Below are 12,899 nucleotides of genomic sequence, written 5' to 3'. Positions count from 1 at the left end.
TGGTTGGATGTGAAGAATGGGAGAAAAATTTTCTTCTATAGGGTTACCCATTTTGATGGGTAACACAACCTTGTCTTGAAACGTTACTGACTCTTTTTCTATGAACACTAGTCTTTTTACCCCCACTAGGATGGAGCATTGGTTTCTTATTTTCTTGGTAGGTATTCTTTGTCATTGGAAACTGGATTATGCGAAACACAACACCTAATTGTGTTCCAATATATGTATTTGAATTGTGTGCATCTAATATTTTGGCGTTTCAACAGCTCTCTAAGTGTGTTTTAGAGGTATAGAGATGTTTTGCTTTGTTGATTATTCTAAACAATAAAAGTTGGAACCTTTGCTATCGGTGAATTTTGTTACATCTATAGGTCATGTTCCATGCACATTTCTATAGCCAATAATTTAATTTGATAGAACAGAATGGAAAACTTGTTCATACAGGAGAAACTTCCACAACTATATAATTTTGAATGGCCATATTTATGCTAGGGAATATGAGCACGCTTACAATGTATGCTAAACATGTGAGTTAAAATAAGTAATTGCTACTTGATATTAGGGCCATTAAATCCTGTAAACCAGTAAATGTGGCATTGGGTGAAATTCGGATATGGAGCTAGTACAACCAAAATAGATTTTATATCAATCTATAATTAACATGGTGCACTTGCATTGTAGAGAAGATGATATAACTGATTTCTTTGGGCTTAATTTATATTTACTACATGTTTTTTGTGTTAAATTTATTGATTGTTTGATGTTTCTTTCAGCTTGGCCTTAACAGTTCTTAGGACGATAGAATGTACATCTCCAGGGCAAAGAAGGTGGCCTGAAGACATGACCTGGCACCCTGATGGAAACAGGTTGTTTGCAGCTTACAGTGCCCATGGGGGGGACCATCAAGTATCTATTATTAACATGAACGCGTCCAAGGTAAACAAGATGCTCGTTGTTTGGATTTACAAATAAAAATTGGAATTATGTTAACCTATCAATATTCTTTCCTTTTATAACTGAAATCTGCTTGTCGCAGAACTTAAATGATCTAATAGTATGTCATTGCTTTTAATAAGTTAGTCCTATTTAGCAGTTACTTTTTTGTTGCCTATATATTTCTCTTTCTCTTGTGCAAGCTTATGCTTTGTGACTATTGTGCTTCTCTATTCCAGTTAACATTTTTGTGTTGATACCTAACAACACTGTCTCTGATAGACCGTAATGTCATGAAAAATTACTTAGTGAATTGGAAAGAAAAAGTTAAAAACCTACAGGCTTTCTTTGTGATCGATATTCCTGACACCTGTTTTCATATTCTCGTACTTGTAACTTACTCATGGAAATGTATTATAGTGGATCCTCCAACAAATCTCATGTATTTTGCATGATACCTTCCCTCTATCAGTAACTATACAGCATAGATCCTTATTGCAAATGCTATAGTCTAATGAGGTGAATTTGTGGCCCTTTTCTGGGCCCATTTTCTGGTTGATTTTGCCTGAAATCCACTTAAAGATTGGGAAAATTGTAGTTTTAAGTTGAGTCTGCACAATCCGAGCGCCCCCAAGGTTTTGCAGGGTGATGAATCTATTTCTACATTCAAAAGAGCAATTTAAACAATGAAACATTGCGATATCAACGAGAATCATGTGACCAAATTCCCGACGGAAAAATCAATAAGTTGCCTCATTAGACTACGCCACTGCAAATGGATAATCTAAATGAATGGCGGCTTCCATGTGGTCCAAGTTATGTCTTATTACTCTTCACCGCAAGAGCTATATCTATTAAATAAACTGGCTAACCCTATTATGAAATCTGATTGCTGTACAGCACTGTGTCCATGCGTCCAAGTTTGTCTTATTACTCTTCATGACAAGAGCTATATGTATTAAATAAACTGGCCAACACCATTATGAAATCCGATTGCTGTACAACAAAGTCATACGGCCACCATCTGTGTTTCAGGTCGTATAGTGTCATAAAAGAAGTTGGCTTAGCTTTCCAACTAAGAAAATCCCTATTTTGCTTCCTTCCCCAGCTAGCGTGGCTTAAATCCTGTTCTACTAATGAGATATAGCCACTATGGAAGTTACATGTGGATCAGGCAAATGTACTGACATTACTTGTAGTTGATAGATCAATTTTGCATCCTTGAATTTCCATTGCAACGAGTTACTTTCTCAACATTTTTTTGTCCACTTCACTCCAGATTCATGACCCAATAATAATAGAATTTATTGGTGGTCTGTAATTCTGAGATGATAGATGCTATATCATTCTTTTTTGTTTACTTGTAAATTTATTGAAATGAAAATAACAGGTATATCTGATGCATACTTAACAATCTTTCCTACATACATACGATGGACCAAAAATATGGGTAATACCAAAATATAATTTCTGTTAAGAATTAATTCAAGGATATTTTCCCACATTGTATTGATTTGTTCTTTATCCTGATTTTGTAATTTGCAGGGGAACGTGAATTTCTTGGAAGATAAGCCCCATACAAAGGGCATCATAAACAGTATAATGTTTATGCCTTGGGATGATACCCACTTTGCTACTGGGGGCAGTGATCATGCAGTGGTATTGTGGAGTGAAAAAGAGAAGGATGCTGATTGGAAACCGATGGCATTGCACCAAAGTTTGCACACCTCTGCAGTAATGGGAGTTGCCGGGATGCAGCAAAAGCAGATTGTACTGTCTGTGGGTGCAGACAAGAGAATAATTGGATATGATGTGCAGTATGGAAGAACAGATTTCAAGCATATGTTGGAAAGCAAAGTGATGAGTGTATTGCCAAATCCAGTTGACTTCAATATTTTCATGGTGCAAACAGGGTAAGTAGGTGGTTGTGTTATTTTTTTATGCAGTTACCCCTCCTTCTCCTTCAACATTTTCTGCATGGATTTAGAAGCATATGTAGAGACATGGATATGCAATTCACATTTTAGCCTGTCTTGTTCATTCCAGAAGCTTATCGGAAATGTTTATTTTCCAAAGGTCTTCCTATCATGAATTTATCATAACCATCTGTCATAAATATCTGTAATGAATATCTTGGCTTAATGCATTTGTTGACTTTAAAAATTGATTCAGCACACACCTTTCCACTTTAGAGTCTAGACAGATGGGGTAACTCTTACCCATCCAAATACATGGGTAACCCTAGGATAAAATTTTCTCCTACTTTGTAACTTGCCAGTGAACATCCCTACCATGATCCACAGAGAGTCACCCTCAGATGCCTCTCATCCATTTTCCGGGCATTCCATCTAGTCTTCTCATCCAATGAAGGTTGATCATCTATTTTGAGGTAGTTTAACCATCTTTGAGCTCAAATGCTTTCATTTAATATTTGAGGAATTATAGTACGAATCATAGGATGAAATTGGATTATAGATTGCTATTGGTTATGTACCTAAGTTGCACGAAACGGGGAAACGGGTGCGAGTTTCCAAAACGGGAAGTGATACGAAACGCGACCTCCCCAAATTTTGGAAACGGGGAAATGCGAATATATATATATATATATATATATATATATATCATATAAAGTATAAATGATACATTATAATTTATTACACTTAAACATTAAGATTTAATTTACATCACATTTACTCATGAATGATCACATAATGAAAATAAAAATATCGGAATATCCAAAAGCAACCTTTATTATATATCCAAATCTCAAAATCAGCCTTTATTTATATTAATATATGAGGTTGCAAGTACAATAAAGACTATAAGGCTGCAAGAGAGATCCAAATCAGGATTTTTTGCATCCACATCCCATTCTTTAGAAGGACCATTGTTGTATTAGGAGTCTCCTCCTACATAGTCGAACGACCTTAGTGCTCTTGACTAAATACACGTTTCATACCCTAGTAGCCTACATGATCTTGATTATTGGGAGTTTCCCCTGCATAAAGGGCTTGGTTCTCTTGATTAAATACAAGTTCCATACCCTAGTACATGATAAAATCCAATGGAAACATTGCAATCCCTCCAACCCTGAAATCCTGAAAAACAAATAAGTCTGCTGGATTTTGAGTGAGATCTAAAATTCTACTTTCTCCATATGAAATCCAATGAGGGCGAAACCACTCTCAAACATCCTGAGTCATTTCATGGTAATGTTAAAAATTTAAGTAAAAGGATGAAAATGAAAAATAAAAGAGAATATCACTTTTACTTTAAGAATTTAACATTACCATGAACTGCATATCCCTCAAACTTCCTGATGAACTGCATATCAACACTAGGGCAAAAATTCACATTTATAACTTTAGACACGCATCTAGAAGCAACAAGAAGTCACTAACATACCCTAAAAGTAAATTAAAAAAATAAAAATAAAACAAACACAAGTTAATGAGGAAACGTGGGTCGTACGGCCCTGAAACGCGTTTCCGGCCGTACTGGCGACGTTTCTGTTTCGGGAAACGTGGCAGTACGGCCGGAAACGCTTTTCACGGCCGTACCAAACGCGTTTCCGCGTTTCGTACCCGTTTCCGTACGGAAACGGGCCTCTATACCACGTTTCCTACAACATAGTTATGTACTTATTCCCTTACTTCTCCTTAGTGGTTATCATGTGTCCTTAGTCCAGTCTGACCTTTCTGGGGGTCTTTCTTTCACTGTTTAGAAGGGGCATAAATAGGACACTTTGATAATCATAGTGCTCCATGTTTTTCATACTTAACACTTGTCATCATTCCCTGACATCCTTCAGCCCATCTTTTGATTGGTAGTTGTTAGCTGCTCATATTGGTTCCCTATTGGCCTTGTCCTAGGAGGTTTTGAATATACTTGAAGTTGATGCAGCTGTAAGAAAAGAAAGTGCATGAACCAAGTGTTAAAATGCAAAAGAAGGGAAAGGGATGCAAAACAAGCAAAAGCTAGTTGTAGCATGAGTTCTACACTGCTCTTATATAGCCACTTGTCCCTGAGAGTATCCGTGCATATCATGCCTATCAAAGTAAAAGGAACTCTTAGTTAACATCCTTACCCAGATGAAGTGATAAACTGACCATCATTAAAGGGGGATCATATCATCATTATTACTTGATAAATCAATAAAGCTTGCTAAATAAATCATATCAAAAGAAGAAAAGAAAAAGGCAAGATTGGGGGCTTGGAAAACAAAGGTGAGGGAAGGTAACTCAAGCAGCTAAGTGCTCCCTTTACAAAGACACTAATAGAAAATTGTTTGCATGACCTAGTATATGACTATGGTAAAACTGTTGAGAAGTCCAAAGATTGGAAATTACACGATTTCTCTTTTTATGACATTATCTTGTGATGTTTTTCATTATTATTATTTGTTCTTTCGAATTATCTTTTCTTATCATCAATAGAAGAGAACACAAGATGTAGGCACGTTGTGAGGGCAAAACCCCACTCTAGGGGAAACCCGGTCAAAATTCTTCCTTCAGTAGATTCAAGATGAGACGACCAAGACCCTTACAACTTAGACTCGAGACTACCTCCATCCATCAAGTCAACCTTGTCATTCTTTAGTTCTATTGCTCCTGTAGCAGTCATTCATCTTCACACTTTGATCCTTGCAATGACACCGAACTTGTATCTTGAGATAGCAATGATTTCTGAACCATGCTTGTGTGACAACATCGAATTTACTCACTGAGATAACTGTTGAAGAATCGAGGACAATTAGCTTATAAGATTCTTCTCATGATGATAACTATGTGTGAGGTACTTTTTACTTTTTCTTATTAGCACAATCTTTTCTTGTTTTTATTAGAGTATTTTCTTACTTCATCAAATAGTTACCAAAACAAAAGAGACAAGAACACAAGATGTTGGCTTTCTGCCAGGGCCAAAGCCTCTCACTCTTTGAGAGGAAAACCCACACAAACTCTTCTTATAGAGATTCCAATTGACGAATACCAAGACCAAGACCAAGACACTGTCTCCTCTTCTTCTCTTCCTCTTTCCTTTGATCCTTCTTGTCATTATGACTTCATCATAGCACCGAGATCTTCTTACTGTAGTTGTACCGAGACTATAATAGATTTGAACCGAATCATAGCACATAGCTCATCAAAGTATTGTCTCCATTATAGCGTTGAATTGTACCTTGCATCATTCGAAGTCTCTATAATGTCTTCGCTATTCCTTCATGACAGATCTGAGTTCCTTCTAGCCTTCATCATCCAAGCTATCTACTTTATAACACTGTCCATCAAAGAGGCATCTAAACTATCAACTATAGATCCTCCTTGCTTGTATCTTTGTTGTCCCTTCATCATGAAAGATCTTCGCTATTCCTTCATCACTATTCCGAGTTCATTATGTATCTTGACATCCGAACTAGACTCCTTTCTTGTCACTGTGACTGTGACCCAAATTTCAGAGAAATCATCCTTGTTCTTCTATGGAGATCCGAGCTTGATGATTGCCATTATTTATTCGAACTTCAGAGAGAGATCCACGAATTGTTGACTGTAACTAGTAATGAAAATCTCAGGGCTGTCTGAACTTGGTTGACTGTAATTACCCACCAAAAACTTTAGAGATATCCAAATTCTGTCTTGTTGTAATGCGGATCCTTACACACCTATATATAGTGGTTAGTCATGCATATAAGACGACATGAGAGATAGAACCGTTGTGTCTTCATTATATGAGTCGACATGAGTTATTTAATTCATCTTGTAGGTCGACTTCGTGAGGAGATCTGTGCTGGTCTTTTGGAGGGCGATCTAGACACTAGATTGACTCATACATTTTACATATGCTCAAGAAGAGCTCTTCATACATGACATTGACTCTTTGACTTTAAAGACAAATCCTAAGGCTCTCAATGGGAGTCATGAAACCCATGAAGCAAGCATAATAATCAATTCATTTTCTTTATTACAAAATCATAATTACAATGTCATTATGAAGACTGAACCTAGTTACATTTTACAACACTCCCTCTTAACTAGGGAGGTATTCATAATGGTACTTGGTCATTCTTAATCTGAAGAATTTCTCATAAGAAGAATTGGATTGGTAATTCATCTGTATAGCATCATAGTAACCAACATTGTTTCCACAACAAGGCCTTGAATGACAACTCTATCTCTCATCAGATTAGAGTACAATGATGGTGAGACCAATGACTATAGACACCTTCATCATTGTCTCTCAAGGTACATACCCACCCGGGTGTTCACTGAGTATGACCTTTTAGGACCATCCTTATCTTGGGTAACCAACCCTTAAAGATTATCGATCCTCTTGCCTACTCTTATCTTGGATGCCCTACACACCCTCAAAGAGCATTGGATGCCAGATGATTACCCAATCCTCCATTCTTTCTTCCCAAGTGAAGACAAGAATGTTGTGTCTATATCTCTCTCTCAACTAGGGAAGATATGCCTATTCCTATAAAGGAATGTACCAAAGCTCCTTCTGACTAGGAACTTGCCCAAACTCCCTCTTAATTAGGGACTTGTCAGAGCTCCCTCTTAACTAGGGACTCTCATTTTCATTAGCAAGTTCTTCTTCGTAGGTCCTTCGGTTGCTTGATCAATTTCTTTCCTTGATGTCATGAAATTCAATCGAGCTTCTTCCTTATAGGGCATTAGCCATCAATCACTTTCCTCCTAGGTTCGTCATATCATTCCCTTCTTCATGGGAAGTGGCTTTCTTGGTATATATCTGGAACCTTCTTCATATGGTTACTTCTTTCTCATCATGGTTCTTTTTGGAAATTCCATCCACCACATGAATGCTAGTTGTACTTGCGCTTACAACTCTTCTTGCAGTAGCTATACATGAACTCATCCAGATATTATTCAAGAAATCAAAACATAACATTAAATCAAATAGTACCTTATGGGATGGATCTTCATCATGAAATCTTCCTGTAGGTATCAACATCCTGAATACATGTTGACACATCTCTCAAAGATATTTATTGTCAAAGGGTCTCCATCTTTTTCAGACTCTCATCAGAGTCTTCATATTTTTCCGAGAGATTCCCTAGTTAAATCTTATTGGTCTTTTGGATGTTGATCGCCTTTATCATGGTTGCGTATCTCACAATCTCTTCTTCTTACACATTCCATTCCCAGGAGCTGCCAATCAAAGTTCCTTAATTGTAGTCAACCACCTCATACTTCATATGAGGACATATTATGTTGATTTCATTTAGTGTGACTAATGCCTTCCTGCATCCTTTCAGAGGAGGAGACCCTTTTCCCTTGATCATGCTTCTCAAGATAGAAGTAGTGATCCATGTTACCTGCAACCATACGACATGACTTTATAATATTAAATACAAGTATACATACCTCATTTTACCTTTAGGTCATCTAGGCTTCTTCCAGCAACTTCCTTGATTGAAAAGATCTTCAACCCCTTGATCTGTTTCATTTCTCATGTCATCATACCATCATCCCATGAATTCCATAAGTTGGAGTTCCTCATGAAACACTTGCTTCCACTTTAGATCTGTGAATCCTTTGATGAGGATTCCATCAAAGAATCTTGAGGATCTCGCATATTCTTATTCAGCAAATGTTTCCCTTTTGACTGATGTATGATGAGACTTGTCCTGGATGACTTTTTCCTTTGATCTTTCAATGAGGTCACCAAGAGCTATATTGACTACCATAGATTTTGTTCCAACGGTCTTTCATATTTCCCTCTGGTGATGTCATGAGCTCTTGCTTCTAGTGATTCTCCTTCCTTGTTCTTTCTTCTTTCAGTTTCCTCCATTTCTTCGGTGAAATGGGCTTATTCTAAATTCTTCTTGTTATTGTCCTTCTTAAGCTAAGGATAATCTTTCCTGTAAAGTACATAACCTTCCATAACATTGAATTTCAGCTATGCTCTTTTTCCCTTTTCTGAGTACCAAAATTTTCCAAACTTCCTTTCCTTCCAACAAATGTTTGAGTCCTCAACACTTTTGCCCTCAACTTGTCCTTTTCTATCTTGCATAGAAATCACAAGTTGAACTTATTCCATGAATTTTATTACCCTCGTGATGATGTCATGAGTCTTTATCTCTAATGCTTCTAAGATGTCATACCACATCTTATTGTAGACATAAGCATGTAGAATCTAGGAGCCAGTGAGAGAGACTATCTTAATGATTTCTTACTCCCTCTTACCATGGAATTCTTTTCCTTAGCTCCTCCTATCCTTTCAATGATATGAACTTTCTTTTCTTGTAATGTTCATAATTCTTCTTCCAGCTTCTTTGATGTCTCCAATATTGTTTATGTGAGAGGAATTTAAGAGTTCCTTCCCATGAATTCAAAGGATACCTTTTTCATTGATATGTTTCATGACTTCACTTATCTACAAGGACTATGACAATCCTCCTTATTTCATGCAAGGACCTTCGGTCACCCAACCAGCTTATCGATTTCCTTGCAAAACAAAGTCATTTAACCAAAATTGATTAAAGAATGAAAAATACTTACTTGTCATGTGAAGATGAAATCTTCACCTTGATCATGTTGAAAGTGGTTGAAGCAGATGCATTGATGCTTCCTCTGGATGAGATCCTTGTTGTAATGATAGGAAGCTTGCCTTCTTGCCTTCAAGATACTTCGACTTATACATCTGATCCTTATGATTAACAAATTGTTGATATACTTGAGATGGCACTATATTGCTATCACACAAGTGGACTATGGAACCTTGTAGCATTCTATTGAAGTTGCAGCATCGTGCAGACATAGACCGAGACAGTGAGAGGCACCGAAACTGCTACATTGTACCTGAGTTCTGAGCACTGTGATCTAACATCGAGACTTCATCTTTTGATTGAGATTACTTAATCATCTTGTGATCTTCTATTGTGACCCTGAGATTCCAATAGCACCGAGACTGTGGGTAGTTGTAGATTGCTGTTGTAGACTGATTCTTCAATCTTTGATGTAGATCTTAATCCTTTTCTTTTGATAACCTTCAACTTGCTTTGATGCCCTTCTTAAAACTTGATCCTTGAATGTCTCTTTGATGCCCTTCCTTTGACTTCAACACCTTCGCTCCGATACCCTGTTGAAAAATCTAGGGCAATTAGGTTAATAAGATTCTTCTCACACTGATAACTATTTGTGAGGTGCTTTTTACTTTTTCTTATTAGCACAATCTTCTCTTGTTTTTATTAGAGTGTGTTTTCTCACTTCATCAAATAGTTACCAAAACAAAAGAGACAAGAACACAAGATGTTGGCTTTCTGTCAGGGCCAAAACCTCTCATTCTTTGAGAGGAAAACCCGTACAAATTCTTCTTGTAGAGATTCCAATTGATGAATACCAAGACCAAGACCAAGATACTTGACCTAATAGCCATTCAAAGACCAAGACACTGCCTCCTCTTCTTCTCTTCCTCTTTCCTTTTATCCTTCTTGTCATCATGACTTCATCATAGCACCAAGATCTTCTCACTGTAGTTGTACCGAAAATATAATAGATCTGAACCGAATCATAGCACATAGCTCATCAAAGTATTGTCTCAATTATAGCGTTGAACTATACCTTGTATCATCCGAAGTCTCTATAATGTCTTCGCTATGCGTTCGTGACAAATCAGAGTTCCTTCTAGCCTTCATCATCTGAGCTGTCTACTTTATAGCATTGTCCATCAAAGAGGCATCCGAACTGTCAACTATAGATCCTCCTTGCTTGTATTTTTGCTGTCCCTTCATCATGAAAGATCTTCGCTATTCCTTCATGACTATTCCGAGTTCATTATGTATCTTGACATCCGAAGTAGACTCCTCTCTTGTCACTGTGACTGTGACCCAAATTTCAGAGAAACCATCCTTGTTCTTTTGTGGAGATCTGAGCTTGATGATTGCCATTATTTATCCGAATTTTAGAGAGAGATCCACAAACTGTTGACTGTAATTAGTACCGAAAATCTCAGGGCTGTCCGAACTTGGTTGACTGTAATTATGCACCAAAAACTTCAGAGATATCCAAATTCTGTCTTGCTGTAATGCAGATCCTTACATGCCTATATATAGTGGTTAGTCATGCATATAAGCCAACATGAGAGAGAGAACCGTTGTGTCTTCATTATATGAGCCGACATGAGTTATTTAATTCATCCTGCAGGCAGACTTCAAGAGGAGATCTGTGCTTGCCTTTTGGAGGGCTATCGAGACATTAGATTGACTCATATACATTTTACATATGCTCAATAATAGCTCTTCATACATGACATTGACTCTTTGACTTTAAAGACAAATCCTAAGGCTCTCAATGGGAGCCATCTATATAAAAACTCTTAATCATGAAATTTGTAATATTCCTAATTAGCCCCAGCTAATTGGAATATTCGATTTTGCCAAATTTTGCCTTCTATAGTTATTTTGTAAATAAAAAATAAAAATAAAAAAAGAAGTGAGAAAGGAGGACATAACTCACTTTTAGAATAAAAGTCACTTCCTAGTAGCACAACGTTGTGACTTAAAGGGAGAGCCAAGGGGGCCAAAAGGAGGACGCAGAAATGAAGCCCACGCAGACAAATGGAGGGATTGCGCAGGAGGGGAGGAACACATGGAAAAAGGGGAATCACGTAGAAGAAGGTGAGCATTGGGATTGAGAGAGGCAGAAGCTATAAAAGAAAGAGGAGCCCCCTCATTTTGATCATTCGGTTATGTGCATTTGTGATGGTCATTTTGGCTTAGAGCATACTGGCTGTTTCGCTAGTTTGCAACACTGTTTAGTGCATTGAGTGTCTCCGTTCGAAGATCTCACCCTTAGCCCTGGGGGACTTCGAGTGCCTGCTCGGGCAAGGTATTTTCGTTGGCATTTCAGCAGCAGTATCTTCAGCATTTCAATAGTGGTTTTATCAGTGTTCTGGAGGACTGCGCAGCACTGGGAGAGGGATGCAGTTCTTTTTGGGAGCAGTTTGGATTGAGGGTTTGTGGAGGATTTGAGAGGAGGGATTGAGCAAGAGATCAGCTCTTGCATATTGGAGGAGTTTAGCAGAGTTTTGGGCTGAGTTTCTGTTGGCATTATGATACATATGTTGTACTTGATGGCAACCCACTCATCTCAGATGATAAATTATAGTGCAGCAAAGTTCACGCACTTTCATGAAGATAAAAGTTTCTTCCATGTAGAGAAAAGTTCACGCACTTTTATGTAGAGAAAAGTTTATTTCATGTAGAGAAAAGTTCACGCACTTTTATGCAGAGAAAAGTTTATTCCATGTAGAGAAAAGTTCACGCACTTTTATGCAGAGAAAAGTTTATTCCATGTAGAGAAAATTTCACGCACTTTTATGCAGAGAAAAGTTTATTTCATGTAGAGAAAAGTTCACGCACTTTTATGCAGAGAAGAGTTTATTTCATGTAAAGAAATGTTCACGCACTTTTATGCAGAGAAAAGTTTATTTCGTGTAGAGAAAAGTTTACGCACTTTCATGCAGAGAAAAGTTCCCTTCATGCAAGAGAAAAGTTCACACACTTTCATGGTTGGTTCATGGTATTAGTCCGACAGTTTTTGATCCTATGGTTTTGGTCCGTGGTATTGCATCCAAAAGTGTTGATCTCACGCACTTTCATGATTGGTTCATGGTATTAGTCCGACAGTTTTTGATCCTATGGTTTTGGCCCGTGGTATTGCATCCAAAAATGTTGATCCCAAGTATTGGGTCCGTGTTATTATGTTATTATGGTTTTGGACCGTGGTATTGTGAAAGGCTTAAGACTATAAAAGAGGAAGGAGATCATTTGGCAAAGTATCATCGAATGAATTGAATATCTAATAAGTGCTAGATCTGAAATATTTTGTGATTGGGTTATGGTGCAGATCTGGATCTGAATGAAGGAGGAACCTTAGCGCATAAAGAAGGATAAGTTTTATTGATGGGTCATAATCTTTATGCTTGAATAATAGTATCTTTGT

The 12,899-nt window shown here is 37.4% G+C and overlaps 1 protein-coding gene across 1 annotated transcript in view; it reads left to right on the top strand.

Moving 5' to 3' along the window:
* LOC149264779 (uncharacterized) overlaps positions 1 to 12,899 on the top strand; it is a 275,432-nt gene that overhangs the window by 235,082 nt on the left and 27,451 nt on the right. Inside the window, exons 5-6 of the mRNA XM_089390351.1 lie at positions 774 to 936; positions 2,479 to 2,846. Of these exons, the coding sequence (XP_089246477.1) occupies positions 774 to 936; positions 2,479 to 2,846 (531 nt within the window). The remainder of the gene's footprint in view (positions 1 to 773; positions 937 to 2,478; positions 2,847 to 12,899) is intronic.

The sequence above is a fragment of the Pinus tabuliformis genome, chromosome 6 (assembly GCF_031772625.1).
Source record: "Pinus tabuliformis cultivar Carrire ecotype Pingquan chromosome 6, CPIR1, whole genome shotgun sequence".
Lineage (NCBI taxonomy): Eukaryota > Viridiplantae > Streptophyta > Pinopsida > Pinales > Pinaceae > Pinus > Pinus tabuliformis.
The sequence above is the reverse complement of the archived record's forward strand: the minus strand, read 5'-3'. Positions and strand labels throughout refer to the sequence as shown.